The 27,787-nt window shown below is 34.4% G+C and overlaps 1 protein-coding gene across 2 annotated transcripts; it reads left to right on the forward strand.

Moving 5' to 3' along the window:
- Window positions 1-3,593: 3,593 nt before the first annotated feature.
- On the forward strand, window positions 3,594-27,780 carry LOC117110721 (mothers against decapentaplegic homolog 4-like). 2 transcript variants are annotated; one of them, XM_033253495.1, is made up of 12 exons: window positions 3,594-3,947; window positions 5,774-6,076; window positions 6,427-6,601; window positions 9,525-9,554; window positions 21,012-21,209; window positions 21,669-21,785; window positions 22,047-22,295; window positions 22,626-22,787; window positions 23,410-23,593; window positions 24,234-24,402; window positions 25,974-26,112; window positions 26,698-27,780. In XM_033253495.1, the coding sequence occupies exons 2-12, from the start codon at window positions 5,807-5,809 to the stop codon at window positions 26,907-26,909; spliced, it is 1,905 nt and encodes a 634-aa protein (XP_033109386.1). In that variant the 5' UTR covers window positions 3,594-3,947; window positions 5,774-5,806; the 3' UTR covers window positions 26,910-27,780. The 2 variants fall into 2 exon arrangements, with proteins under 2 accessions (XP_033109386.1, XP_033109387.1); XM_033253496.1 differs by having other exon boundaries at window positions 6,427-6,595.
- The last annotated feature ends 7 nt before the right edge of the window (window positions 27,781-27,787 follow it).

A 27,787-nucleotide genomic window follows, 5' to 3' on the forward strand; every position in this document is an offset into this window, starting at 1 on the left:
TATATGATAATTGACTCTGTCTAACTAGGGCTCAGATAGTTACGCTAGACTACGCTTGGCAGCTTCCTTTCCATAGGAGTGGTTGCCTTGCGTTCCATTGCAGATGCCTAGCCTAGGCCTAGCAGCATAGGCCTAGGCTAGCTAGCTGGCCCTAGCCTACACTAAACGTGAGTGTGGCATTAAGTAAAATCGAATGGCTACCTGTTAGGTTAATTATCATAATAATATATTACATATCCATAATAGGCCTATGACTATCAATTTTCAAAGTACTTACATTTGAGTTTAGAGCAAGGAGACGAATTGCTTCGTGTACTAGCACCCACACACCGCACATCACACACAGGCCTAGCGCGCAAAAACAGAAAAGTTTCAATGACATCATCAATGCATAATTTGATTGGCCAGTTCTTACGTTTTTCGTCGTCAAAGTTGAACCCGTTTCAACTTCAACGATTGCTAACGATAACGATGTCTAGCGTCAATTTGCGATCGATTTTACCCCTTTTCCTGTAAATCGTTAAAGTTTACCGATATTCATAACGTCGGCGTTGAAGAAGCAACAATCCCTTTTCCTGTCAATCGTTATTTTTGTTTGAATAACGATTGAGATACCGTCGATTAACGTCGCTTAACGTCGACAGGAAAAGAGGCTTAAGGGGACACCTTCGAGACCAAAAAAAGTGTCTCCTTAATAGGGGTGTCCTCTGAATATACCCCTATTTAGGGACACTAACCGAAAATTTGAAATTGTCTTCTAATAGGGGTTTTTGGAGTGTGTTCTTTAAAATTTTATTTTAATTGATTCACATAAGAATGAGTTACAGTTGAATTATAACTAATTTATAACATAAAAATAATTCATTTAAGATATGAAATTAACAGATTATACAGTAATTATGTTATTAAAACTACAAAAGTTGTTCCTGGTTTTGTTTCCCTTAATAAGGGTTTCCTCTTATAGGGGTTTGTTGTAGCGTTAAAAGATATATTTCCCCCTATTTTACGAAAAAGTGTCCCCATAATAGTGGTGTCCCAAAGGAGGGGTTCTACTGTTATAACTTTTTAGCTTCACGTCAGTTAAACCGCGAATAGAAGCCGATGGACTATTTCTTTTTTAGGACCTTTGCGTGGACTTATTTTTGCAAACTATAGAGGGTGGCATTTTCTTTAATTTTCAACATGAATGCTAAATGCATGCTGTATGTGGAATTGGTACTATAAACCGTGTACAGTCAACCATGGAATTCGAAATTCTGTTTTAAAACTCACACAAATGAATTTTTTTTTTAAATTAAATTTCTAAACATGCCGACGACAGACAATCTGTTGGACCAACAAAATATATACATAAATTTAATTATATAATAAAAATTAAGCATTTGATATAATTATTACCATAATTGATAAGCATATGTGTATAATAAACGTGTGTACATTTGTAATACATTTAATTATATATACAATTTTCAACCTCCTAATAATGAATTTATATAGCCGCAGTTCTTCATGTAGGATTCTTACCTTGGTGATTCTTACCTTAATGAATTTAGGGGCAGGGAGTTTGTACGGAATTTAACCATGCTCAATAAAAAAAAATAGGTGCAAACAGAACGTCAGCCTGCATCGCATAGTATATAGAATAATTATTAACTGACATATAAACTATATACCAAGTGGAGTTTTGTGTATAGCTTTGGTCCCATGGTCCTGTATTCAATTCCTCGGTGAGAGCAGGATCTTCTCACGACTGAGTCAGTGAGTCAGAAAGAGAATTATTTTATAAAGCATCACACCTTTGGTATTTGGCTGGATGCGAATGAAATGAAATATATATTTATTCCTCTTTCTGTGACATTCATTTACAATATAAGTACCATCTCGAAAAGACGCCTAGTCCATTTAAAAGCTTTATAAGTAGACCTACGTTACCCACTGTCTTAAAGGAAAATTCCGAAATAGTAAATTTATAGTAAAAGTAACGATTTTAAATTTGTGTTCTCATTCTACTGGTTGTCTACCACCACCCCAGATATCGGACTCCAGACTCTTGGCCGATCTTCTTTCAAAGACCCTTGGAGGATTTTGACCATAGGCCTATAGCCCTTTGAGAAATGGAAAGGGGATTCTACACGAATATGAATTCATAAATCAAATTTTGCTCAATTATATGTGTAATTTCCGTATAATACGTTGTCCATACTCTGCCTTTGTTTTTAAGTTTAAACTTCTTTATACTGTATTTATAAATTATCAATTAGGCATGTTCTTATATTTGGTATATAGGCCTATCGCGGTAGAACATCCACTCTGCTAACACTCCATTCTACTAACGATTAATTTGAAAATATCAATAATCCATATAACACTTTAGTTTTTAAATATAACTGTTAATTTTGCCTTGCCCAACACAATTAATTAACGTATTAATTCAGGTCCAGTGGCGTATCTAAGAGTCTTTAAATGGAGGTCAGTGGAGGGTGGGGGAGGGGGTGGTGGCGAAGCTCACGTGGGAGGCTTGGTGTTAGGTGAGGGAGGGGGGATGGCGAAACTCACGTGGGAGGCTTGATGTTAGGTGAGGGGCGCTAGCTGGCAAAGTGATTTTAGGTGATTTTTATACCACCCTACTTGAGCGTGGTTTTTTGGGATGGGTTACTTTAGGGGTGGGGGAGCGCACCCTGGATACGCCACTTAGGTCAACAAAGAATTTCATTTAATGGTGCAATTATGGAACGATCTTTCCTTGTTACAATAGTGGCGGAGTTAGAGGGTGGCGTAAGGGGCGTACAAAAAAAATTGGTCTGTAAAGCTTATCGGAATCGCCAACAAAATTGTAAACATTAATGAGATAGCAACTAAGGTGCTCCGATTCGCCCCTTGCAGACCTAACAGGGGCTCTCTGCTGTTCGCACATTCACGCCCTCTCGTTTACCGAGCTGGATCCGCCCCTGTAGAAATCACTTGCAGAATAAATAAAGAAAATGTATTTATTACATATATTTCAGATCCATTTACTTACCTCAACTTATCACATACGTTTTTAATTTTATAATATAGTCTCATTTATAATGTTATTTATTTCATGTTCATGATTTGTTATATAGTACGTCCAGATAAATTTATTCAAATACTAGAATAATCGGTTTTCTATTGTTTTCATCAAGAAGGTATTAAGCTTAAATTAGTTTTATTTAACTATACCTCATCACCCTTTGTCAATGAAAAATGTTTTTAAATTTTGATATTGTTGACAGTAAAATTGAAATATTCAAAAAGCAATCCATTTTTAAATAATCAGACTGCCTCTCTATGAGGTTGTTTTAGTTCGGTAGGTCAGAGTTCTTTCCCTGCAACGATCTGCATTTTATAGATAAAATGAGAAATTCACTGTATAAGGCATACACTCACGATCACAGAGAATGAAATTGGCTTTGTTTTTAGTCAGAGCACTTTAGTGGCGAAAGTGGCGAAATGATGCGATTTGTTTGAACGCAGTGTTAGTTGTTATTGTGAGACTAATTGTTATTTCCAAAGCCATTGGCTTATTTTTTGTGTAAACACAACCCGATTGGTCAAAATTACACATGCGTTTTAAAGAGTAGTCGCTATGTCTAGCCACTGTATGTTCGAGTTTGCTTTCCGTTTTGGCTTATATTTCTGGGGTCAATTTAGTATTATTTCCTATCATTAATTTAATACAAAAGTACAGGAAGTTGTTTATTGTTAGCATTACACTGGTACGCATTAAAACAAAATTGATGCCTTTGGCAGGAGCATCGAAATGGATTCGTTTTGATGGTGTTTAATCTTCTGTTTTCCCTGATGTCAAATATCGGCGGCGTTTGACGGCGTGTTCTTCTCCTGTGGAATCGAGGTTCGGGCCTTCCTTTGGGGCTAGCTAGCCTACGACGTTTCACGCCATTTATACGTCATTTAGGGTCATTTTGGTAAGTTGTTAAGATGAGTGTCTACATAGCATCATTACCATTGGCAGACGATGCTTTAATTTGGCTTATTTATAATTAACGAACAGTTCATTTATTTACTAAAAAATAGCTAGGCCTAGTTAGGCAGGCTAGGCCTTGCCCAGGGCCTGCACAATATAATAATATGGCTGCTAGGCTTAGGGGTAGCCTAAGTTATAATGTTAAGTACTACTGTACTGTAGTTTGTTTAGGCTAGCTAGGCCTACCCTAGAGATCTCTCTCTCTCTGTTCTAGCTATATTGTATAATTGTTACAATTTATACAATTTTTATGGTTCCTACACAAAAATCTCCCGGAGACGCCTGTTCTGTGGTCGCCAGATAGCCTGAAATGAACGTCGGGGAAGTTGAAATCACCTATCATGATACGTCCATAGAAGGTACAATAGGATTGCTAAACTGAATATTAAGGCATGCGCTGGGAAATTATCCCCCGCGAAAAAATTTGTTCTAGAAATCCGTCTGTGCATTTCAGAAAATAAGGGCCGATTTCAGAGCAGATTTTGCCGAAAATTAGGTTTTTTTACCAAATCTTACTGTATGTAACCAATGCAATGAGGTTACAATGCAGCAATTAATTAAGATTTCGCGTACCTATTTTCCTAGAGATTGTCCACGCAATTAAAAAACTTTACAGTATGGTTGGATTGTTTTGGTCATGATGTACAGTATGGAACACAATTTGTGTAGCATGTATAGAGTCAAATTGGTTCATTGAATAAATATTATTTAACACATAAATAGATCCTTGTCATTGATTGGTGGATTTTATATCATGTGACATTAGTTTGTTACACCATTTTGTCACTCATTATGAAAATGTTTTGTTGCCATTGCTCAACTCGGCATCCTACACAGATTTAATTTAATCATGAAACGATGTCACCAAAAGCTAAGGTTCCATTATTCAATGCCCTTTGACATTTTCCAAGAAGGTAGGTTTTGTTTTGATTGACGAAAAAATGAGTGATCTTTTATGCAGTTGCGATCACAAGCAGTGGCGGTGCCAGTGGGGAGGGGCAGCATGGGCTGAAGCCCCCTACCGTGCAGGTCAAGCCCCCCCCCCCCATCGGACAGAGCTTGTCGGGCAGTTGGACTAAAAAATACATAAAAATAGGCCCAAGCCAACACATGTCTGTCACAATCAGAGCGTGTCATTTCTGGCCATCCAAAGGTTCCTATTCTTTAAAAAATCTCATTTGGGAGGAGGAACACCCTCCCAAACCCTTTCCCCAGCTCCGACCTACATCACAAGGATCTATTTTTAGGTTTTAGGTGTTGTATTTGTGCAATGGGGAGAATATTTTCATGTGTTGAGTGATTGGTTGATTGTTCCATTGAACTCTTTTATCTGAAGTCATATGAAAATGATTTTGGTGTCTATGTTTTTGAGGCCAATGAATTTATTAGTGGAGTCATAAATACCTAAAATATTTATTGTAGCGTTAAACATTTTAATTTTATGGGTTTTTTCTTAGGCATTCTGGTAAGAGTACAATATATACAAAAAATAATTATTAATTATTAATATTTTGCTGCCCATCCCAATGGGTTTGTTTCCTAAAGATTTTGCTTGCTTGTGGGGGTGGGGAGCCTATCCCTATTTCCGAAATACCCACAAAACATGGGAAATTTGGGACCTCTGCAAGTAATTTCCATTTTGGTAGTATTTTAGAATGCTCAATTGCTGAAATGATCAATACACATTCATGTAGGCTAAGGCTTATTCAATATGATTGAAATGTTCTTGATTGAAAATATCTTTTTGTAATTGTTTTTGTTTTGCAGGCACTAACCTTGCTTCTTACTGATTTAAGTGAAATGTCAGTCCAAGGATTTAATCCAAGTTTAGAGATGATGGCACCAGCCCCCACAAGTGCAGATGCCTGTCTAAGTATTGTGCACAGTCTAATCTGCCATAGGCAAGGTGGAGAACCAGAGAGCTTTGCCAAACGTGCCATTGAGAGTCTTGTGAAAAAGTTGAAAGAGAAACGTGATGAACTGGACAGTCTAATCACTGCCATCACTACAAATGGAGCTCACCCTAGTAAATGTGTCACCATTCAAAGAACACTGGATGGCCGCTTACAGGTAATTAACAATCCTGCATTCTTTGTTGTAATTAAATGATAGTTTTATTGGTATAGAATATGTAAATGTTACACAGATTAAACACTCTACAACCCAAATGTGTGTAGTACAGTATGCCATTGTAGATTAAAGATGCTGGATCTCACTGGATGGATGGATGCATGACATTACCCATACACTAATCTTAAAAAAAAAAAGCCTTTTCCTTTTCTTTGTATATTTTGCAAATACTTTTTAAAAGTATGTACTGTACACTGCACAGTGGTTTTTTTTTATATAATTAAATTGAATGCTTGTACAGTACAGTATGCATTACACATTCTATATCCAGTATCTTATTCTCTTTAAAGGTTGCTGGAAGGAAAGGATTTCCTCATGTTATTTATGCAAGAATATGGCGTTGGCCAGATTTGCACAAAAATGAACTCAAACACCTGAAATTCTGTCAATTTGCTTTTGACCTGAAGTGTGATAGTGTGTGCGTTAATCCCTACCACTATGAACGCATTGTTTCGCCAGGTATTGGTGAGTTAAATTGTTCCTTTTTATTAAATTTAGAAAAATGTAGCTGTATGAATGGTTAGAACATTAATTGCTAAGCCCTGTTCCTTGGAAGTTGTTGTTAAGGTCCCACCAAACTGCAGCATAACAACATACAGTACGAACACGTGCATTTGTGGGACAACACATGTGTTTGTAGGCTGCACAAATTTCTGGCTCTGTTCTGATTGATTAGTTGTTTTGATTTTGACACTCCAGGAAGGTTCATTGAGGCTCAACCCTGAAAATCGAGGGTTCAAACCTTGGAGGAAACAGTGTTAAGGAATAAGTCGTAAAAACTTGTAGGCGTGAACACCAATGCGCTGATTACTGGCAGCAATTCTCCCAAGAACCTTGTCTCTATGCACTGTAGAGAAAAGGAAATAGCAAAATCATACTGTATGTGTTTGATTAAATGGCTGTACAGGGTAGTGTAATGCTATTTCTAATACTCCTTGTATCATGATAGAGGCCTTGTTGGCATGATGCACTACTGTATATAAAAATGGGCATTTAGATATTTTATCACAGATAATATTGTTACAGAATTCATTGGTTTTTAAAAACAAATTTTGCATTATGGTTGGTACAATTTATCCGTTTGTGCGTACCTGTAATTTATATTTAGATGGTCTTGCGGATCTGATATATTGTTGTATAATATTGTAGCAAAATATCAATCAGGGATGTAGTTATAGTGGGTGGGTGGAGGTGGGCAGGGCCACCTAGCATTGGAGTTTTCCAAATAGTCTAAGGCTAATTACATGGTTCTCCGTCCACCTTTAAACTCCTTGCCCTACCTTAAAAACTCTTTTTAGAGTTCACCAATACCAATGTATGTTATTGGATTTTAACTGCAATTTGTTCTCCAAATATTAGATCTGTGATGGTACTGTTGCATGAGTATGCCAGAACAACATTTTTCTCATTGCAATGCTGCCCTCTAGAGATTACTACAGTACTACATACCATAATCTTAAAACTGGTACAGTAGTTGCTAAATACAACGGGTTCAGCCAAGGGGGCGTGGCTTGTACTGTATATATGATCATGTATAATTATGCCGTCTACCAAAAAACACATCACACTACACTACACTGCTGTGCTGTGTGATGGTGTGACCATTGTGAATTTAGCAAGGCGAGCATGCTGAGCGGCAGTATTGTTTCAAAGCAGTGAACACTAAAAAAAAAAAAAAAAAAAAAATCTGAACTTCTGCAGTCATGTTGTAAAAGTTGCAATTTTAATTTATTAGGCCCATTTTCTCTTCCAGTAAGATAATTTGTTCATAGGATTAAGATTGGAAAATCCATAGACTAAGTATTACAGGGGTGGTTCCAGGATTTGCCCGACGAGGGGGTCGATGCCCCCCACAAAAAAAGCGGGCGTGGTCGGGCGTCAATATCTGTCGAAAGTGTTCTCCCACCCTGAAACAATTTTTGGTTTGAAAGGCTTACTTAGTCGATTTTAGTGATTTTTGGTGTACTAATAGAATACATTACATTTTTCTCACCGACGAATTGTGGTTTTTCTCCCCGACAGGGGGGGGGGGGGAAGCCAGCCCCCCCCCCCCCCCAAACAGCTGCCGCCACCCCTGCTAAGTACAGTATTTATAGTAGGGCCTAGGCCATTGAATTGTTTTCATTTTCTGTCTGTGATTAAGGCCTAATTGTACCGCTAAAATAAGACTAACTAGGCCTATTGTATGTATTATTTCACTCTGTGTAGGCCCCCATGAATTGATAATATTGGGATCCCAATTTTTTGGAAAGAAAAACACACAGGGACAACTTATTTTTTCTTACATTGGTTGTACCATGAAGGAGTTAGTTGTACGGACTGTATTTTGCTATGATGTGCGATTACAGACAGGGCCCACACTTTGTCGAGGAATACAAAACATAGCTGAAGTTTTGCATGACGTCAACATACGTAGCCACGCCCCCTCGGCTGAACCCGTTGTATTTAGCAACTACCCTTAAAACTGATCATAGAGATTTACTCAAAATATTTATTCTTTATTTGACAAAAGAGCAAAGTAAAATAGATTGGTGGTTCATATATCAAGGAGCCTTCTCGATTACATCGCTGGGGACAGCTACTGTACCAGCTATCCCCATCTTGTAGCCATTTTATGTAAAGCAATAATTAACAATATAATTTCCATGCCTTGATTAAATTATTGATATCTGAATAATTTGGACTTGGTATGCACTTAACTATGAATCTATGTCCCTGGTTCAAAGCCATGCAAACACTACAGCTGGTGTACTGGAATGTTAGTCCTAACATATTATAAAATGAATTAAAGTGATGATATGACCAACATTATAATACTTTTAGTAGTATAATGCTTTTAGACATTGCTACTGTAATTTTTAAAGTATAAGTAATACTATTTATAACAATATTTACATTGCAAAATTGGAGGGATAACTTATTCTTTGATTATAGGTGTTTTGTAAAAATGTTGATACTGAAAATTATATTATGAAAGTCAGAACATAGTCCTTATATTTCCCTAGGCATAGTAGAACCTAAGAGAGCATGCAAAATAAATCTGAGAGTTTTTTTTTTTCTTGTTTAATTTTTTTTTTTTTAAATTATAATCATTATATGTTTTTTCTGTCTTACTGCAGCCCATTTTCGGCTTGCATAGATCGATGGCACTTATAATGCTTTTTATTTAATTATTGCAGTATTTTAGCCATAGGCCATCTAATTCTGATTGCCGAATTGGTCTATAAATGATTTAAAGAGAGAATTAAAAATTCAATAATAACTGGTTCGCAAAATTTTCTTTCATGTGTTTTCATAGTTTTTTTCCTATTCATGAGTACAACATAACAGAATTTTGTATTACGTAATCTCAATTATTGCACTTATATTATACATATTTTTTTTATAGATTTGTCTGGACTAACACTTCAACATACAGGTAAGATAGTCCTTTATTCATCTTCCTTTTTTTGATTGTTTCTAAGATCTTAGTTCTCAAAATCTGTTACAATTGTTCACCATCTAATCTCAAGCAGAAAATGTGATGAAGGAAGTGTAGGGAAGGGGTTGGAGGGGTTGGTATGGTGTAAAAAGTATATGGTATATTTTTTTTTTTATTAAAAATTAATTTTTTTTGCTCCTCAACAAATTGTGTTTTTTCTCCCTAACAATGGATATGGGGGTGGGGAAACTCTCCCCAACAGAACCCTGGCCCCACCTCCCGCCACTATGTCCTTGAACATACTCTTAATACTGTTGACTCCAGCCTGCTACAAGTACAGGTACATTAGCATTTAAAGTTACTGTACGAAAATATACTGGACCGGCTGTAGCATTCCATTGATTCCATAGAGTAGAAAAAAAGAATGATGCAAAGAGAAGTTAAATATTAAAGCTCTCTATATTTTGATTCATCCCACAAAATGATGTAGTATTTCTGTAATATTTGTTCAGATGCAATTGAAAACAAAATCTGGCGTTAACAATTACTGTACACCAATTGTTAATTCTTCTGTATTGATTTTTCAATATCTGGCTCTCACTGTGTTGAATAGATTTTTGTCATACAAGGTCGGAGTATTCTACTTAATTTTATCATATCATCTGCAGCATTCGCTTCATTAACATTAGTTGGTATTGGGGCTCATTTAATATTAATGAATTAAACTTAGTTCATGGTTAAAAACATTATATGTATTGATTATCTTGGGATGTATTTTTTGTATCTATCTCTACTCGTAATATGATTGGTTAAACCTGGTGAGCATCGAAGGTTAAATTGCACCTACATTGTTTCTGGAGGAAAGATAGAGCGATGTAAAGTTCAAGTATGGTATAGAACGGCCAGCAGTAGTAGCCAATTGCATGGCTTCAATGTTTCTTGCAATTAACCCTTGGCATTGAGCATTAACCCGAACCTTGCTGTTGCTTTATAAAAGGCATCGCAGAAGCCAGAACATCATTCGAGCTACGAATGACAATATAGCAACAACTAAAGAAATCATACAAGCAACCTGCTATTTAAACATGTGCCGAGCAAGCTCAGTTAGAATGGAGGAGAAAGATTGTACACCAACTGTAGCAGTTGAAGACGGCTTTGAAGAACCAATTCAGCTGTACAGAAAACGCACGATGGTGGTTCCACCTCTTGTTATTTCAAATTCAGAGTCTTTACAAATATCTGTTAATGAAGACAACTTTAAAAAAAGTGACAACTTTTGTAGTCCAGCCTTATGCACGCCAGTCAGCAGCAATTTACCAATTGCAAAAATGATGAATGGATCGACAGAAAGATTTCTTTTTGTGGAAACATTTACTCAAGAAAAAATTGGATACGATGAGCCAGACTTTTACGTAGACATTGATGGCGATGTACAACCAGAAAAAACTCCAGAACAAGAAGCTGCAGAGATTGCTGTCACAGAAGCTTTGAGCAGAATTGGTGATAACATTGAAAAGAATTATCAGATGAAAGGAGAATATATATTTGCAAGCCTTCTGAGCTCAATTACAAAGACAATAAAATGTCAACAAATTGTTGAGAATTCAGATGGAACAGCAGTTTAATTGAAACTTTAAAGAAGGGTGCTAGAGATAAAATTTAGACCAACTGGTCTTCTAATGGCTTTACTAAAATGAAGTGAAGGAATGCCTTTTCTACTTTACCAAAGACAATCGGAATTTGAAGTGCAATGATTTAGCCTATGCTGTACAGTACAAATATACTTTTTCATGGCAAGAACTATGCAGTAGATGTAGTACACTTTTGAATGTACTGTAGCAAGAGATGAAACGTGAAACGATATAGTTACTAAAGAATCTAGTGAATGAATACTTCATATATTATGCTAATTATAATTGAAATCTGAAACAAGAATTAGCAACAAAGACTACATTTTGTTATTCATGGCAGCTGAAGTTATATTGCAGCTGATATTGATGAAGGGGCTGCAGAATGTACTTAAGAAAGTTAAAATACTACTTATATTTTAATCAATTATATGTAATGTAATTTTAATTTTTTTTTTAAGAACTAAAATATTGTGTGATATTTTTCTGTTATAGAATTTTTTTATAGAATTTATCTATTGATTTATGATTTATAGTGAATGTTTACAGTTTTAGTAATGTATTATAACAACTCATGAATTACCTCAAGCAAATCAGTCTTCCAGTAAAATTTTGAATGGAAAATAAAATGGTGCTATTATTTACCAAAAGAATAACTTGTTCTACTGTGTTTCTTACGACTTATATTTTTATAAAACAACAAAAATAATTTATAAAGTATATTTCAGAGTTGATGTTGGGTATCACAGTGCGTGTGTGTGTGTGTGGATTTAAATAAAAAATAACACATTTTACTTCACGATATGAAGTTGTCGGAAGTTTCCAATATTCAGAAAAAATTCTCCTGCATATTTTACATTGTTTTTAATTACCATTACAATACTCTGAATAAGTCAACAAACTACTTACAGTCGGAACCAACTTGTAGCAGCAGCAGACCTCCTATATGAATGTCAGACAAATGAAAATTTTCAAAATGATAATTGAAATTTGATTGAATATTCCACTGTAAATCATACTTTTTAAAATATGTCCTACTGTACTGTATTCACCCCACCTGTATTTTAGTATTGCGTAGCCTATACATGTGACGTGTAATTGAACATGAGACAATCAGACAATTCAAAACACAAAATAATTTTCAATTTTTACTCTGCCTGTTAACCATAGATAGATTCTAATATAATAAATTTATTGGTTTCTCTCTTTTATAACTTAAAAAATAACAGTGTATCTACGAGTCAGATTAATTATGTTATCAAATAGTTTGATAACATTGAAATTGATAAAACATTTAAAGCAAGCATATAGGGGAAAAATTTATATCAGGCAGTATTCGTCTATATCATGACAAGACGCCAAGTTTGTGGATTGAATCAATTTGAAGGTCTAGTGATCATGCAAAGTCGTGTAATTGAGCCTAAACTCATTTTCCTATTTCCTATTTGCTGCAATATTTCTTTTGATTTGATTGAGCATAGCTGCAATATGCAAGTTAATATAGGCCTAGTCATCAAAAACAGAATGGAAATATTATTTTAGGCTTCTTGTATCAGGCCAGATAACATGCATGGCCATTTCCAGCCCTGTAGGCCACCTGTTGGAAACCTCTGTTTTATATTGATTGTACTAATAATTATACTAACTTAAAAGGTTGTTTAAATAACCAGGAAAAAAAACTGAGCAAAAAAAAAACTTGTAAAACAGTAGGAAAAAAATATTGATGCTTGACAATACCCTACTGTATATAGCCAAGCATCAGTATTTGTGTCTGAAAAAGATCTGTAATTTTTTAGAGTTGGTCTTTCATATTTGATTGTCTGCTGCAGGACAGTAGCAGCATAACTTGAATATAGAGACTTTAGCTCAAAAATTCTAAATAAAAAAGGAGAATGACAATAGAAAAATTTCCTTCTGACTAGTAGCTAAAGGTTATGCTATGCCAACCTTGTTTCCTTTGATGGTCTGGCACTGTTAAAATAGCAAAACAACATTTAGAAGAAAGTTAACAACAAATACTAAACTATTCATTTTCCTTCCCATTCTGAAGAATTGTATTTAATCACACAAGGTCAGAGTATCCAGCTTGTTTCACTCACACTAAGGTAGAGACCGCTTCAATATCATTGGTTGATATTGGTGCTCATTTAATATTAATGAATATGAACCATTTAGTTCATGGTTGCCAACATAATACATTTATTGATTTTTTCTGTTAGTTTACATTTATTTGTAGGGAATTGTATCCGGTTAGACCTTGTCAGTAATCATCATTATGGAATGGTTAGTAGTAGATAGCCAGAGTAATGCCTTTAATGTTTATTGTGCTTATCCCTTATATTTTGTTTTCAGCGAACCAAGTAATGATAAAAATTGTAATGTTTATTAGTGGACATTTATATAGTGCATAATAACTGATCTCTGTATGAACAATTAAAAAAAAAAATCAGCTTCAAAGACCAAACAACACTCATCATTGGCAGCCCAGTCACAAATGACATATGCAACAGGCACTCATGGAGAGGGATATGCATTGTTAGAATTATATTGTTTTATTTATTAGTCAGTGCATTTAATTTTAGCCATAGTATCGATTTGATAAATAAAGAAAAACAACAGCACAATAATACCAGCAATAATAATAATAATTACTAATAAAAATAATAGTAAGGTAATGAAAAAAGTAAAAAGATAAAGGAAGAGGCTGATAAGAACAATGTACTGTTGGTGGGTTTTTAGACATAGTTTGAAAAGAGAGTGAAGTTGTTTAAAAGTTGTTTGAATCAGCCTTTCCCGTACACTTTAGGCAACATATAATTGTGAATGTAGAGTTGTGGTTTGGGGTGGATCTTAGTTCCATGTCTGCAAATGTAGTAATTAGGTAAATATAATAATTGATTACAAGGGAACAGTTTAGCTCAGTCAGCTGAACTTGTGGTAGCTACTATGGGGGAATTGTTGTAACTGCGTGCAAAGTGTCTTGCCCGTGGTCTATTTCCAACTAAAGCACAATCCCTTATCGCAATGCTACAGTAACTCACCCACACCATTTAGGTATAAACTAAAGTATGAAGAAGTCACTTGTAAAAAGTTAATGTACCTTGAATTAACCAAGTTCATACATTACATTCAAAAGCTACGTTCTGACATTTGGAGAAAGTATGTCTACTGTACACAAATACTACTTGTTCATCTTCCGTCTCTCTACAATTAACTCTATTCAATCGTACAAGGTCAGCATATTAGGCTTTCTTCAATCAGGTCACAGCAGCGTTGATTTCAATATCATTGGTTGATATCGGTGCTCATATAATATTAATGAACTAAAGTTCAGTTCACAGTTGGCACACATAAGAAATATATTGATTTTCTTACATAATTAGTACATTTATCTGTGATGTGAATTGAATTTGTTTAGACCTTGTCGGGATCGAAGGCTAGACAGCAAATTTATATTGTTTCCGGAGGAAAGATAGAGCAACGTTAGGTTCAAGTACAACATTATCGAAGAACAGTCAGTAGTAGATAGCCAATGGGATGGCTTCAATGATTATTGCACTTAACCCGTGGCATTGTTGTCGGTCTATAAAAGGTATCGCAGTAGTCAGTACATCATTTGAGCTACGAAAAGCAATTTAGCAACAAATCACAAAAGCAATCTCCTATTTCAATATGTGCCGAGCAAGCTCAGTCAGAATGGAGAAGAAACATTGTTCACCAGCTGCGGAAGTTGACAGCTTTGAAGAACCAATTCAGCTGTACAGAAAACGTACAATGGTGGTTCCACCTCTTGTTATTTCAAATTCGGAGTCTTTACTTATACCTGAAGATAATTTTCCAAAAAATGACAATTTTTGCAATGCAGCCTTGTGCACACCAGTCAGCAGCTATTTACCAATTGCTAAAATGATGAATGGATCGACAGAAAGATTTCTTTTTGTGGAAATATTCACACAAGAAAAATTTGGATATGAAACGCCAGGCTTTTACACAGACATTGATGGAGATGAACAACCAGAAAAAACTCCAGAACAAGAAGCTGCAGAAATTGCTGCCACAGAAGCTTTGAGCAGAATTGGTGATAACATTGAAAAGAATTACCAGATGAAAGGAGAATGTTTATTTGCAAGTCTTCTGAGAATTACAATGAAAATACAACAAACCGTTGAAAATTCAGAAGGAACAGCAGTTTAATTGAAACTTTTCCTGAATTGCTTCAAGTAATGAGAACGAGGCAAGTTATTGCAATTATAATTACGACCAAAAAAAAACAAACTAAAGGACTATGGCAACTAAAGAACCTAAAGTTATATAGCAGCTGACGATATCAGGTAGATGGCTATAAGAAATAACAATTGAATCTACTTCACCAAAGAAAACTGAAATCAAAAGTGCAATAATTTAGCCTTATTTAAAGACTTAGTAATTTTTCATGGCAGCTAAAACTATATGACAGCTGAAGATATAAAGACTAATATATGATTAGAGGGCTGCAGAATATAGGAAATTAAATCACTTTTAGTAAAGGAATTTATATAATGTATTTAAATTGTATGCTAACAGTATTATCATTGCATTCAAATTGTTTATTTGTGCATAAATTAATCCACATTGGATGTGTACAGTTCAGTATTATTTTTTTAATTATAGCAACTCATTAATAAACGACAATAATTTTGAACATATTTTAAAAATATTTATATTTTGTAAAAAAAAAATAAAGTTATATTTCAATGTTAAATAAAATGGTGCTGAAAATTTTGAAATAGATTTGACTTTGTGGTTTTTACAAGTACAAAAATTTGTCATCTACAATCCAACAATTTATCACCAGTGATCATTAATGAATTTTCTGTTGATAAACTTCAGTGTGTGTGAGTGTGTGTGTGTGTACATACTGTACGTACTTCAATTTATGAAGTTACAGCAAATAACATTCCACGAAGCTGTTGGATAATTTATGTTAACATCATTGTTGCTTTAAAAATTTGGATGACCGGTATGTATAAAATAATAATAATGTAGTTTTATAAAGCGCCATATGCATCAAATATGAGGCTCAGGCACTTGATATGTGGACTAGGAACTCGATCAATGACTTTCTTCTCCCTTAAAGATCCCTTCGTGTCTGTTTTACCCGGTAACCCGGTACCAGCAACTCGCGTATACGCCAGGGTATCCCCCTGCTCATCTCAAATGATGTACATGATTTTTTATAGTGCACATAAGTCATTGTATACACTGGGTGTACGGTATAGTCCTTATCTGAGAAGACTTGTTCTATCACCAGAATCATAGTGCCCCTGCTAAATGCCCAGCCATTCTACTAGCCCTTGTTTGAGTTATCAGTTTACAATCTTCAATGCCTTTGTACTGGTTGCCTTCAGTAATGCTCCACCTCTTCTTTGACATTAAGGAAGTTTAAACATGAAATTCAAACCTCTGAATGTTATTGTTTGACAATGACTGTACCATTCTGCACATTTCCAGGATTGTATGCTCAATTCAGATAAAATGTACTTTTAAAAGGCTTGCAGTATACCTTTCTAAATTCTAAATCTAGATTTTACTTAGTAATATAAACTGCAATAAAAAGGAAACACAAAAATGAAGAAAGAACTAATACAAATTATATGTAGTACAGTATTGTATATGGTGGCTAATTTGAGTGATTGATTATTGATTCTGCGTGCTGTCTATGTAACATTTTTTGTCTCAAGAATGATTAAAGATACACTGTATGCAAAAGAACTTGTGTGGGGGGTGGGGTGACCTCAAAAATTCAAATAACATTTTAAATAGCTCGTTGAAAATGATCAAATATTTACCATAAAAAGATCGACGAAATTTAGTTTTACAAATATTTTACTACAAATATCTTTATTGATTTAAGGGTCTATGCGAAAAAGAATATCAGTCAACACTATTAACCATCCGTTAATTGACAGGGAATATTTGTTCTCTTTTAAATTCTTAATTATACTTAAAATACAGCTTTTGTTGCCGTCGGTACAGAAGATGGCACGTGTGGGGCACCCTCTGAACAACTCATGCAAAAAGTGGACGAGAAAACTCGCACCTGGCACAGGCAATAAAAACAATTTTCCTATTGCCAGCCACAAGTTTAATCATCCCCAAATATTTTCCCGCCAATTTATTAAACACCATTTTCATAATTTATGATTAGTTTAGTATGATTTGAAAAAACTGTGTTTTCATTCGTAAACTTATGGCATACAGGGCAGAGCTTGTACAAAAGATGTGGCATTGAACGTGTTAAACAATAAGATTTTGTCTGGCATATGTTGCATATAGCAGTGGCATCCAGGATTTTGAAAAGGAGGGTTCTTATAGAAATATTACATCCACTGAACTTTATGCAAGACAGAGCATATATCAATAGTTATGATTGCACCATACAGTAGATTTGTTGTAACGTCTAATGTAACTTACTTTGCCATTTATTTCAACTAATTTACTGATTGTTTTGTCACATTTGAAAAAAAAACAAAAAAAACTGAATGCTCAGGCATCATGAGGTTCAAGAATTCATTTTTTGAGTAAAAGAAAAAAAACCTGAAAATCCATAGCAAACCTTTTCTTTTTTAAATATCAACTATTTATTTGACACTTGTGACTTATTAGATACAGTAGTGTATCCTAACATACTGATACTGTAGTATGATAGAATCTTTGTCATTTAGTTTGGATGGAAGTGTGCTTATGAAAGTTTGCAGGGTTTGCTAGTGTCTTGCATGAAAAGAATTGGTCAGATACATTCAATAGTGGGTTTACAAACTTAATCCAGTTTTTGTACAGTATAACCGATAAATATTTAACAATTTTAGGGTGAAAATAAAATTAGAAATGTGCACTTCAATAAAAATTATAAAAGCACACAATTACAAATTTTACAGTCAATTAGCAGGGCATAGCATTCTTATTATTAAGTACTGTATAAAACAAAATGTACTGTTTGCTATAAGATAAATGCTGTCCATCTTCCGTCTCGCTACAATCAATGAATTGTATTCAATCGTACAAGGTCAGCGTGTTGGACTTGCTTCAATCAGATCACAGCAGAGTTGGCTTCAATATCATTGGTTGATGTTGGTGCTCATTTAATATTAATGAATTAAAGTTCAGTTCATGGTTGCCAACATAATAAATTTATTGATTTTCTTTCGTAATACGTACATTTATCTGTGGGGGTGTGAATTGTATTCGTTTAGACCTTGTCAGAGGTTCAAGTACGACATTATCAAGGAACGGTCAGTACTACATAGCCAATAGAATGGCTTTAATTTTCATTGAACCTAATTGTTGGCATTGAATACTAGCGTGGACATTGCTGTCGCTCTATAAAAGGCATCGCAGAAGCCAGTGCATCATTTGATCTACGAATGGCAATATAGTCAACAACTGAAGGTTTTCTAGCTATTGCAACATGTGCCGATCAAGTTCAATTAAAATGGAGAAGGGACATTGTACACCAACAGTGGAAGTCGAAAACAGCTTTGAAGAACCAATTCAGCTGTACAGAAAACGCACGATGGTGGTTCCACCTCTTGTTATTTCAAATTCGGAGTCTTTACAGATACCTGTTAATGAAGACAGTTTTAAAAAGAGCGACAACTTTTGTAGTCCAGCCCTGTGCACGCCAGTCAGCAGCTATTTACCAATTGCTAAAATGATGAATGGATCGACAGAAAGATTTCTTTTTGTGGAGACATATACTCAAGAAAAAATTGGATACGATGAGCCAGACTTTTACGTAGACATTGATGGAGATGAACAACCACAAAAAACTCCAGAACAAGAAGCTGCAGAAATTGCTGCCACAGAAGCCTTGAGCAGAATTGGTGATAACATTGAAAAGAATTACCAGATGAAAGGAGAATGTTTATTTGCAAGTCTTCTGAGAATTACAATGAAAATACAACAAACAGTTGAAAATTCAGAAGGAACAGAGGTTTAATTAGAACTTTTTACACAAAATACTAAATACTTTTTTTTACTATCTGAAGTGCAATAAGTTAGCCCGAGACTTTGTAATACATCATGGAAAGTACTTAGATTAATGGCAGCTGAAGTTATGATTGAAAAAAGGACTGCAAGAGATGCAGACAGGCATGAAGAATGAAGTGAAACATGGTCATATCTTCTAAAAAGTATTTGAATTGAACTGATTTTGCCTGACACATAGACTTTGAATTTGGTCATTGCTGGAATTATGGCAGCTGAAATTATGTAACAGCAGCTGATGATATTGATGATGGGCTACAGAAGCAATTTAAAAAACTTACTCAAATTATTATTTTAATTAAATTATAAATGTGCTACTGTATACTTAATGTTTTAAACATGATTGTATGTTTTTTAAAGTATAATTGCTTGTTATTTTTATATAAATAGATCCATATTGGATGTTTGAAGCTCAATTTGTTAATTATGTAATTTTGTTTATGAAATTTTGTAAACTAATTGTTTTCAAGATATTTTGTTGCTTATGCTACCTATTGATTTAACAGTAATATTTTCAATGGAAAATAAAATGGTGCTAAATATTTTCAATAACTGAATCTTGACTTTGTGTTTCTTACAAGTACATCTACAACCTGAATAATTTTATCACCAGTGAGAGTTGATGAGCATCAGTGAGAATGACTTTGAATTGTGTATGATATTTACAAAGCTGTTCTATGAAAAACAAAAAAATCAGAAAATTATTCTAAAGAATTTTTGATATACTTAACCTTTTATTGCAAAAATGTATAAAATAAATTATCAAATCCAACAATTCTTTAAAAGAATTGTTTTGCTCGATTGGTTGAATATATTTATATGAATTCCAGTCAAATTGGCAAAGTGTTCACATTTGTGTTTCTAAATAATTTAGAATTGTATAGAAATTTGTTATAAAAAAGAAAAGAAATCATATTTTAGCAAATTTGTATCAATATTATTTGCACAACTGAGAAGAATAGCTTCAAACTTCAATTTGCAGCATGAGTTACCCATGACTACCAACATACCAACATACCAAATAGAAAAACTAAAAATTTACCCAGCATCAATTCTATAAAATCATAAAAAATGTAACATGTAGTTTTCAATTGCAAGTTAAAATCTATTTAGATGACAGATAGTTATTGAACATGATGTATTCAAAATATCAAAATTGATATTTTTAGTCCTGACAACCTATTTTTCTTTTCTTGGTTGATTACTGGCGACTTTGTCAGGTTTCATGGAAGACATTACATTTAGGTACATGTACTGTACCAAGAATTAGTGAAAGATATCAACTAATGTCTTGTATAATCATTGATCAGCTTGAAAGCCTTTCAGTAACACCTAATGCAATATAATTACAGTACTATATAATTGTTTGATTCTTCACTTAATGGTGCTTATATCTGTGGATATGAAAAAATTTCATTAATCATTGCTATATATTTAAAGTGTTTATGAAATTTTGGATGAAGGAGAAACAAGATTTATTTTTTTTTTTCTAACAGGTGTAACTTATACAGTTTACTGTTCATCAGAGAAATGTTTTCTTTAATTTAAAATATATTAAGAAGATGTTCTATATCTTAATATAAGGTAATCATGTAGGGTTTTAAGCTGCATTCAACTGTTTCATAGTGATGTCATCCATTTCATTCTGACTGGAATTACAATATTTTTCAGCAACAACATAGTTTTGTAATCATTACGGTTCGTAGAATTGTGGTAATTTTCCTCTGTATGTTTTTGATACAATTCAAAAAGGTTGCCAAAATTGCAATTAACAAACAATATGTGCCAATTGCCTTTTTAGCTCCTCCTACTCGTCTAGTAAAGGATGAATTTGCTAATGAATGCGTGCAGGTTGAACAACACAACATCTCCCATCCACCTCTCCCAACTCCCAATGGAATGGGAATGTCGGGTTCAGGTAGTCATGTGCAAGGAATGAGTCCCGGAATGATGGGAAACTTCCAGAGGATGATGTCACCTGCTTCTCACCAACCTCGGGGTAAGATTTTGTTCAGTGGTTTAAACAACATACCAAAATTAACATATTAAATCACAATGCTTGGAAAAGCCTGTCTCACTATTTGTTTTTCAAAGGATTTTCATCAGACTGAATAAAAATAACCCATAATCGATATTTTGCAATGAATTTACAGGCCTACAATGGCAGTACCTTTACATCAGACACTAAATTTAGACAACTTTCATGTGCAAAATGGAGAAAAATAAAGATCACTTTTTAAAATTTGTAAACAAAAAAATCAAAATTTATGTGACAAATAACTGTGATATGCCCATATTTGGCATCACACAAATTTGTCACATAAAATGTGATATTGTGAACAGAGCTCAAGGCAATAGTGGTTATTATCACTGGCACCTCAAAGTTTTCAATCTAGATTGCTAGCGCTCTTGGTTAATAAACTTTTAAAACATGTTACTTGTGACTTGTCTTTATTAGCTCCAGGACCAGTTCATATTGGACAGCAGTCGCTACCCCCTACTTCACTTCAGGGCCACTCCTCGGGCTACCAAGTCTCATCAACAGCTACAAGACCAGGAGATTCACCAAGGATTGGTGAGTATTATTTAATAGTGATGTAGTAGTGATGGGAATAATTTAATAGTGATATTAAAATTTATCAACATTTGAGTTTATGCAACAAGATGACATTAAAAAGGAATCTGAGGTAAACATGACAGTGGCTTCTCAAAAGCACATTCTTTAATTGTGAGCTTAAGAAATATATAACTTTTTTTTTTGACATCTAATTTTTTTCAGTGGCCTTTAGTTATCTCATTCTACTATTTTAATAAGCATCATGGTTTTGTTCTGTAGGTTCTGTTGGGCCTTTGTCTAGGCCTCCGGGACCTGTAATGCAGCAGTCGAGCCCTAGACCTCAAGGGCAAGCATTCAGATCTGATGCTTCTCCATCGCCACAAATCTTGCCACAGGCCTCGGCCCCAGCGACTCAGCAGCAACAACAGCAGCAGCAGCAAAACCCACCACAACACCCTTCTCCATCTACCTCAGGGCCTCCGGGTCCAGCATCCCCAACGGGTAGCAATCCTCAAACACCTTCTCGAGGTAAGACATTTTTCATGTATAGACTTTAGTGATATTACAGAGAATCTGCTCTCTTGACTGCGGTGCCGGCGATGTTATATGGCTATGATGAACTATGATGGAATTTTTGGTAATGGTGGTGTTGATAATAGCCAATGATGTTGGTAGTGGTAAATATGCAAATGTGCTGACCCGGAAGTTGTAGTGTCTCAGATGCTGGGTGTTGCAAACCCTGCAAGAATCGTCATTACAGCATTGATGGTGGTGGTGATGATGGTAATGATGCTAGTGGTACAGTAATATTAAATAGTACTAATTATATTTTTAAATATATTTTTTACATTTTTGTAGTTCTAGGTAGTACAGCTGCATGGAGGCCATCTCCTAGCAGTACAGGTCCATTTAATCAGAGTAGCAATGGACCGAATTCCAACACCCCTGGACCCTACTGGAACCAGGCCAACCAACTACAGACTGATATGACATTGAATACGCCAATCTCATCACATCCAGGTAATTTTAATTTTAATGGACTGGTATTGACTTGATTCAGATTTATTTCGCATCATAAAATACAAACAAAAATAAAATTTGTGTAAAGCAGATAAAACAAAATAAAATAGAATTGAAAAAAATGGTTATGTAAGAGTGGCCTTTCTTTAAAAAGTGAAACTTACCTGCATTCATCTAACAAATTCCTCCTGTATATTCCTAAATGGAAACTCAAGTCATGTGGTCAACATGCATTCTCTTGTGCAGCACCCACTTTATATAATACTTTACCAATACACATTAAAACTTCACAAAGTGTCAACTTTTTCGAAAAAAGTCTGAAGGCCTACCTGTTCCCGTACGCATTTCAAATTTAACTTTGTTGAGCGCCTTTGAACATTATTATTGGATACCGGCGCTATATAAATGCATTTAATTGATTGATTACCTCCAATGGATTCCTTCTTAAAACATTGAAGAACATTGATTGCACCAGATATAAAATTGTAAAAATTGTCTACCTAAAACAGTTCATGTTTCTATAGCGGGGCAGTGGGGATGAGGTATTTGATACAGAGACAATGTACAGTTTTTTTTTCATGTTAGATTTTTTTTCACATTATTTTTGTGTTTCTATTTTTAGGCCCTGAACACTGGTGTTCTATTGCCTACTTTGAACTGGACACTCAGGTTGGTGAGATATTTAAAGTACCATCAAACTGCTCAACTGTAACAATTGATGGCTATGTGGATCCATCAGGACTAGAGAGGTTTTGTCTCGGCCAGCTATCCAATGTCCACAGAACAGAAGCTAGTGAGCGAGCCAGGTATATTGTTTGATTTATAGTGGAATTGTTACATGTTCATATAGTTATTAGCAAAAGCTTATTTACATTTATCATCATTATTATATTTATTATGAAGAATTCATATGGTCCACAGACATGTAAAGTAAGACCTATATCAAGGTCAGAGCTGATGTAGAATAGTTTTTTTTCCCCCCCCCCAAAGGCATTATAATCAGATTATTGACATCTTGTAAACATATTTTTATTTTACAAATTTATTTCATACAAACACAAAATAAAGTTTGCCTCTGATAAGTCATTTAACATAAATATTAACAGTGGTGTACTGTAAAACATTATTTCCATGTCAAAAAGGAAGAATATTTATAATCCATATTATATACAATTGTGTTTTGTTAATAACAATTTCTTTAAGGTAATTAAATTCAACTCGATCAACTGATAAAATTGATACTATTTTTAAAATAATTACAATTATTTTGTATTTAAATAATAATAATAAAATTGAATTAAATTATTATTGTAATTATTGAAACAATATATTTAATCAATTACTAATAATATTTTGTATATCTTATATTTTTGAAGAAAAATTAACTATATAAACCAGTATATACATAAATTATGTTGTTAATTGTCAGTCTTCATATCCCATCAGGTTACACATTGGCAAGGGTGTCCAGCTTGATCTTAGAGGAGAGGGTGATGTTTGGGTGCGCTGCCTGAGTGATCACGCTGTGTTTGTGCAAAGCTACTATTTGGACCGTGAAGCTGGTAGAGCACCAGGGGATGCTGTTCATAAGATATATCCTAGCGCTTATATCAAGGTAATTTGTCATCAATGATGATTTTTTTTTTTTTACTACTTTTGTTAATATTATTAATTGTGGACAGACAAGTGTAGCTGGTACCAGAGCTCAGACACGAAGAGACCCGTAGGGGAGAACCAAGTTACAGTACAAGCTAGTTCAAACCTCCAGCGCTTTGAGACTTCAGTATAAAGCGCTATAAAATCTAACTATATTACAGTACATATTTTTATTGTTATTTTGTTTTATTATTGTTATTATTACTTTAATTTTAAAAAAGATACAAAATAAGGAAGAAAAGGGAAAGGAAAGATAAGGAAAATATAAGAAAGGAAAAGGAAAGAAAAGACAAAGAAATGTAAGGGGGAAAAAAAACCCAAAAAAACATGGAAATGTTAGGAGGGCAATGGAAAGATAAGGTATATAAGAAAGGAAATGAACAAAAAGATAAGACAAGTTGAGAAAGGAAAGAAAAAGATGGCCTATCATTTCACCGGAACCTCTGATCTTTAGGGTTCCCAGAGATGATCAGAAAGTGAATGAATATGCAAAATTGAAAATATAAAAACTGATGAATTGTGATACTACAGTTAATAAACAGCAATTCATATACCGTAAAATTTATGTAGAGTAGAAAAGTAACCTTTTTTATTTATTTACTTATTTCTCCATATTAACATCTTTATTTAACATAATTGGTTCTACAGTCATGTTTTTTAAAGTGTCAATATAATCAATTTACGTTAATGACCACCGAATTTTCTGTTAGCAGAATGGTTAAAATTAATAACAATGATAATAAATTAAAGGTAAAATATGGTGGGTTTAGCGATTCAGATGTTTGCCTTCATCATCCATCCTGTAACTGGTGAGTTGCTTGCCTTTTGATGAGAATGAAACAAAAATAAAAAACATCTATATTTGCAGTGATGTATTCAACACCTTCCATCTGTGAAAGACCCTCTCTGGACCGCTTCTATTTCGAAATTCCTGGATCCGCTACTGATTTCAGTTTCTTACTGTGTAGATTTAAGTTACTGTATTAGCTTTCAATTGAAAATTAGAATAAGAAATAAATACTAAAATTTGGTAGAGTGGCTAGTCAAATGGCTGAGTGGTTAAGGCAGGCGCACCGCAACCTACAGCCATAATATCGGCGCTGGTGCAAACAGCACGCTCACCTGTGGTTATGATGGTGGAACAAGTCTTCTCGGATAAGGACTATAAATAAAGAGCCCAGTACAGTAGGGGGGGTTACCCCAGTATACTGGTCCAGCAGCCTCTGTTACCCTGCGCTTACGGACCATTAGGTCCTTTGCCGGATGTACCTACGTAAACGTAAGTGGTAATGAATGAAAGGATTTTAGTACTGTAGTAAAAAAATTTGTAAATCAGCAAAAACTGAATTGTTTCAATTTTTGTCACCTTTGAAGTTGCTAACTTGTGAAAATAAGTTTCAGTGTTTAAAGATTTTTTTTCAGTCAGTAGAATTTAAATAGGGACAGAAAAATGAGTGCAAAAAGTTTATGTCATGACTCTTTAAATGCTTGTCAGTATCTTTGCTGATTGTCATTGTTTACATATTTTAGGTATTTGATCTTCGTCAGTGCCATGCCCAAATCAGGCAGCAAGTAGCTACAGCTCAAGCAGCGGCTGCAGCCCAAGCAGCTGCCGTGGCCGGTCATGTTCCAGGCCCTCAATCTGTGGGTGGTATCGCATCAGCAGTCAGTAAGTTGTCTATAAATTTCAGAGTATTGAAGTATATACCCGTTGCATTGTTCGGGAGTGCATTGCTATAATCATTTTGTTTTACCTTTCATTTAGTTTAATGGCTAATGAGCCTGTGACTCCGGGTAAGAATTATAGAAAGTTTTAGTTTCAGACCAGCATAATCTCTAAGCTTGTAGAAAGCAGGGTCACTCACACATCCCTGTGAAATATTGCAGAGCCTTTTGCAACACCCATATTGTAAACATGTTTTGACTGAGCATTTGTGAATAGGTGAATTATAAAATATATAATATATACAAGTACAGCATATAAATGGATGTATGTAATTCATGGAACGTAATCTGGAATTTTACAAATGGCAAAGCCCATTATGAGGCCAGGTAAGGGTCAGTGGGTATCATGTCTGGTCAACTGAGCCTCATCACCTTCAAGTTTTGATTGTAAATGTAGCTCTGTGATATATTTATAGATCAGAAAATGTTCAATGTTGCATTGATTACTACGTAAATGGTTGAGAATTGCATGTAGAAAGTGTTATAACAGAGTGAATGAAATCAACGATGTGTATTTTTCAATTAACAGGGTATTCAGCTGCTGCTGGTATAGGGGTTGATGACCTCCGAAGACTCTGTATTCTTAGGATGAGTTTTGTGAAGGGATGGGGTCCGGACTACCCAAGGCAGAGCATTAAACAGACTCCATGTTGGATTGAGATCCACTTGCATCGAGCACTACAACTCTTGGATGAAGTCTTGCATACTATGCCTCTGATGGAGCCGAGACCGATGGATTAATTAACAAATGTATCGCTCTGTACATAGCATTTTTATCCTGCTTATCATTGGACAAGTCATTACTGATGTTAAATACACAGTATCTGAAATAGGTTTTTTATTTGGGGGTGGGGGAATGTTGATTTTCTTACTATAATGATGGTAGGTTATGCCAAATATTATTTAAAACGATGCACAAAATGCCTAAAGTGTGCATTCCATAGACTGTTTTTGTTTTTTATTGTACAAAAGTTGTGTAATTGTCAGTGGAATTAATTTTTTTTATAATTTTAGATTCCTATGTATGCTTAATTCTCTAAAATATTAATGTTTCAATAATTGTCATCAATTTCATGAAAGTACCATATCTTCAAAATCATGTCAAAATACGGAATTTTGTAGTGTGCCATTGTTTGTTTTTTTCATGTTAATTATTATGTTCATATCCATAAAATCATGTAAAAGTAAAAAATATCTTTTGTTTACATGGGGGTTTTGTTGTCTTTTCTACAAATTCATATCAACGAAAGTAATGAAATTGGTAAAGCATTTGTAGATTGTGCTGTCTTTCTTATATGATGGCAACTTCAAATTTTATATGTATTATATTTTATTTTAATATTATATCAAATCAGAGTTGCATTATAAAACACATTTTGAGAATACTATTTAACTTCCAAATCATGCTAATTAATTAGAAATAAAGTCATGATTATTAATTATAAAATGAATAGAATTTGCCGGTCAGCAGTATAGACGATAGGAGCAATTTTGCTGCCCTGATTTGTAAATACATTGCATGTTCCTGTCCTCCTTTTTTGTATTGTAAATGCTTTTATTAAGAAAAAAACTGATTAAATGATCATCCCGGTAGGAGATGGAAGTGCCGTAATGCTTAG

Source organism: Anneissia japonica, unplaced genomic scaffold (genome assembly GCF_011630105.1).
Source record: "Anneissia japonica isolate Jap-2015-1 unplaced genomic scaffold, ASM1163010v1 scaffold2756_len2360902_cov194, whole genome shotgun sequence".
In the NCBI taxonomy this organism is placed as follows: domain Eukaryota; kingdom Metazoa; phylum Echinodermata; class Crinoidea; order Comatulida; family Comatulidae; genus Anneissia; species Anneissia japonica.

Excerpts from the sequence above, each read along its gene's own strand:
- LOC117110721 (XM_033253495.1), top strand. The coding sequence starts at position 5,807 with ATGTCAGTCCAAGGATTTAATCCAAGTTTAGAGATGATGGCACCAGCC. Across the intron at positions 9,555-21,011 it reads ACTAACACTTCAACATACAG|CTCCTCCTACTCGTCTAGTA; the intron begins GTAAGATAGTCC and ends TTGCCTTTTTAG. Across the intron at positions 22,788-23,409 it reads GCCAATCTCATCACATCCAG|GCCCTGAACACTGGTGTTCT; the intron begins GTAATTTTAATT and ends TTCTATTTTTAG.